Source organism: Bison bison, unplaced genomic scaffold, assembly GCF_000754665.1.
Source record: "Bison bison bison isolate TAMUID 2011002044 unplaced genomic scaffold, Bison_UMD1.0 scf7180017864349, whole genome shotgun sequence".
NCBI classification, from domain to species: Eukaryota; Metazoa; Chordata; class Mammalia; order Artiodactyla; family Bovidae; genus Bison; species Bison bison.
The window spans coordinates 381,996-385,364 of record NW_011494921.1 but is presented as its reverse complement, the minus strand read 5'-3'; the positions used below and the strand labels follow the sequence as shown (position 1 = coordinate 385,364).

At 41.3% G+C, this 3,369-nt stretch overlaps 1 protein-coding gene across 1 annotated transcript in view; it reads right to left on the bottom strand.

Annotated features, from left to right (window-relative positions):
* Nucleotides 1-1,833: 1,833 nt before the first annotated feature.
* The window catches only part of LOC104999224 (serpin B3-like), a 7,985-nt gene continuing 6,449 nt past the window's right edge, over nt 1,834-3,369 (bottom strand). Inside the window, 2 exon segments of the mRNA XM_010854733.1 lie at nt 1,834-2,376; nt 2,379-2,663. Coding sequence (XP_010853035.1) covers nt 2,257-2,376; nt 2,379-2,663 — 405 coding nt within the window. The 3' untranslated portion in view covers nt 1,834-2,256.

Here is a 3,369-nt window from a genome sequence, read left to right as displayed (position 1 = left end):
TTTATGTTATTCCTGATACTTATTCAAACACAAGGAAATACCAAAACTCTGGAGTGTTTAATGGTTATATAGTTTTAAGATACGTTGGGTTAAACCCATGAATGAAACTTATAAAATTTCTTGCCAATACAGTGTGTAGTATTCAATTAATATACAACCTTTGTGTTATTAATCCGATCAAAATTTCTTCTCTTATGAAGGTGATTCCTCATTTATTTCATCTCTGGAAATGTTTAGTGATTCAACCTGCCGATAGCAAAGCTTAAGACTCTACATTAGCCACACAACCAATGAGTGTTTAGCGGTATCCATCTTCATCTTAAGTGAAATAGCACAGGGAAATTATGCTCTGATCCATCTCATTCAATAAAATACTCGCTTTCATATTTAATAATTGGCTATCACTTTTTGTATTTTTTACTATTATTTCCTATGATCGTATTGTTCTAAGTGTTTCAAGGTCTCTTGTATTGAGATGTAACTACATTTGTTCTCGATTACTCGTTCGGTTTATCTGACTCTTTGCGACCCCATGGACTGACTGTAGCCCACCAGGCTTCTCTGTCCGTGGGATTCTCCCGGCAAGTACACTGGCAAGGGCAGCCCTTCCCTTCTCCAGGGGACCTTTCCAACCCAGGGATCAAATCCATGTCTCCTGCATTGTCAGGTGGGTTCTTTACCACTGAGCCACTGGGGATGCCCAGCTACATTTATCCATAGTTTAAAATTGTCATCTGAGGGGATTACATAACACACACTCATTCTTTTCAGTTTCTTGTTTGCACAGCACAGCGTGTAGGAGTTTAATCCATGTTGCTTCCGTAGTTTTTTCCTTTTTATCTCTAAGTACTGTTCTTGGGTTTGTACTTTCCTCCACCTGTTTTGTTCAGCTGTTAGACATTTGAGGTTTTGCCAGCTTTCTGGCCATTATGAATAAGGCTTCAGTGAACATTTGTGTCTTAGTCCTTTTGTGGTGGATGTATTCATATCTCTTGGGTAAAATCAGGATGTGGAATTACTGGTCTGGTAATAGTCTGGTCATGCTTTTAACCCTGTAAGAAAGTAGTGATATGTGCCACTTTGTGTACTTGAGAAAGACTTTCTCTAGAAGTGCATTGCTCAACCAAGGAGATATGTGGTTTTCTGAGGACATCACCCAGATGGCAGCATAGGAGACCCCAGCTTCCCCTCTCCCTTAGAGATCAACAATGTGACAGCTGTTCTTGAACAACACACCTCCCGAAAAAGAAATGACAATACTGTGATGAGAGAGTGTGAATGATGTATGAATGATGAATGGTGTATAAAGAGCTGTATGTATTTAATGTATGAACGTCATGAGTTTTGAGGTGAGTATATATCTGTGAAACCATCATGCCAATCTATGTAATAAACATATCAGCTCCAAATGATTCCTCTTGCCCTGAGAAAATTGTGTTTTGGGGAATAAAATTTGTCAGTTCTTTGCTTTATGGGTTGGTGGACTTCAGGGTCACTTGTCAGCCCTTCTTCTCACTGGATGCTCTCCCAGTCTTATCCCATCTCTGCCTTCAGCCACAATTACCATATTTCTCTCGGTAGCTCTAACATATGTATCATCTGTCTTACCTACTTAGAGCCTCAGTTCACATCCCAAGTCTGAGTTCTAGATGCTTATATCTAGGCTCTTACATGGGTTACAGAGCCTTCCATGTTCTGACAGCAGTCTGCCTTTTTAACCTCATCATGCTGCACTATTTTGATTTCTATGTAGGATAATATCTTTCTATATGATCTTTTCCACGTGTGGGGGGTCACTTACACTTTGTTGAAAAAAAAAGGATGAGCAACAAATGACATGAACAAGCCATGGTTTTATTGATAATGCATTTCAGAAAATTAAAAAATTTAGACATGTAAGGGTCCCACATACCACCTGAACTCAAATAAATGTGAATGTCTAGGTTTGAAAAGTAAAAATAACTTTTGAAATAGGAGCTATGATATTTCAAACTTAGTAGAAGATAGAGTATGGAAATAACTTTTAAAAATATAGTGAACAATTTGTCCAAGGAGGTGTTTTCATGGGGATTAGAGTAGGTTACATGTGTTTGTAGAAAGAGAGAGACAGACAAACAATATTTTATCCAATACATTGTGAGTGGTGACTCTACGTTTGGAAAGGAAAACGCATCCAAGGGAACCTGTTGCACCAGCATTCAAGCTCCGGGAACAGCTCTCTGAATGTCCCCCAGTGTGGCCGCTGGCCAAGGACGTCTAAGGGGAAGAGACTCGGCCACAGAAGAGGATGCTGTTGGTCTTGATGTGCTTGATGAGGAACAGGAAAGGGTGATCGCAGCGGAAACTCTCACGAATCGGCAATGATGTGATGACATAATAACCACACCGGTAGCAGCTGCGGCCTCCGTGCCCTCCTCGGTCACCTCCACAAAGGACTTGTGGAAGACCTTTGATACCGCCAGATCACGGCTCCCGTTCATGCCCGAGAAGTTGGCGACCCTGAAAATGAAGGCGTCCACCATCCCCAGGGCTCGCAGTGTGGGCACGAGGTCGTAGCTCTCTTCCACTTTAAACCGAGGCAGGTATAAGTCCACTTCTCTCTTCCCCATATTCTGTGGGCTCGTCCACGCTATTAACTTCTCAGCAGTGAGCTGGTCTTCAAGCTGTAACAGTGGAAAAGGAACAACTGTCAGGATTCTCATGGTCATGGAGCCCACCTAACCTTGGATTGAAATGTCTGGGAAACCTTTATTTTAACAGTAAACATGAATACAGGAGATTCAGTTTATTAGATTTGCTCTGAGGAGGAAACAATAACAGTCCTGAATATATATCATATGATCAAATAAATGTTTTTATACATTTATAACTTTGCTCTTTCTATGTATGTATGTACACACTATATACACGTATGTAGAAATGTCTATACACATGTGTAGATGTGTGTTGTATAAACATGCACACAGAAATGAAACAACATGTGTTTCATGTGAAGGTCATGTCTGACTCTTTGTGACCCCATGGTCTGCATCCCTCCAGGCTCCTCTGTCCATGATTTCCCAGGCAGAAGTACTAGAGTGGGTTGTCATTTCCTCTTCCAGGGGATCTTCCTGACCCAGGGATTGAACCCATGTCTCCTGTGGCTCACACACTGCAGGCGGATTCTTTACCATTGAGCCACTGATGTTTAAGATATTGATGTTATTATTATTATTATTTTTTTGTTCTATGCTGCCAGGCAGTACCACCAATCTATGAGCAGCCCACACAAGCACTGAATCACTGGAAATGTGAGCAATGGCATGGAGACAGTGAATACCAGGTTTTACCTCCTGCAGACCGTCTACTTCATTGGGCAGCAGCACCATC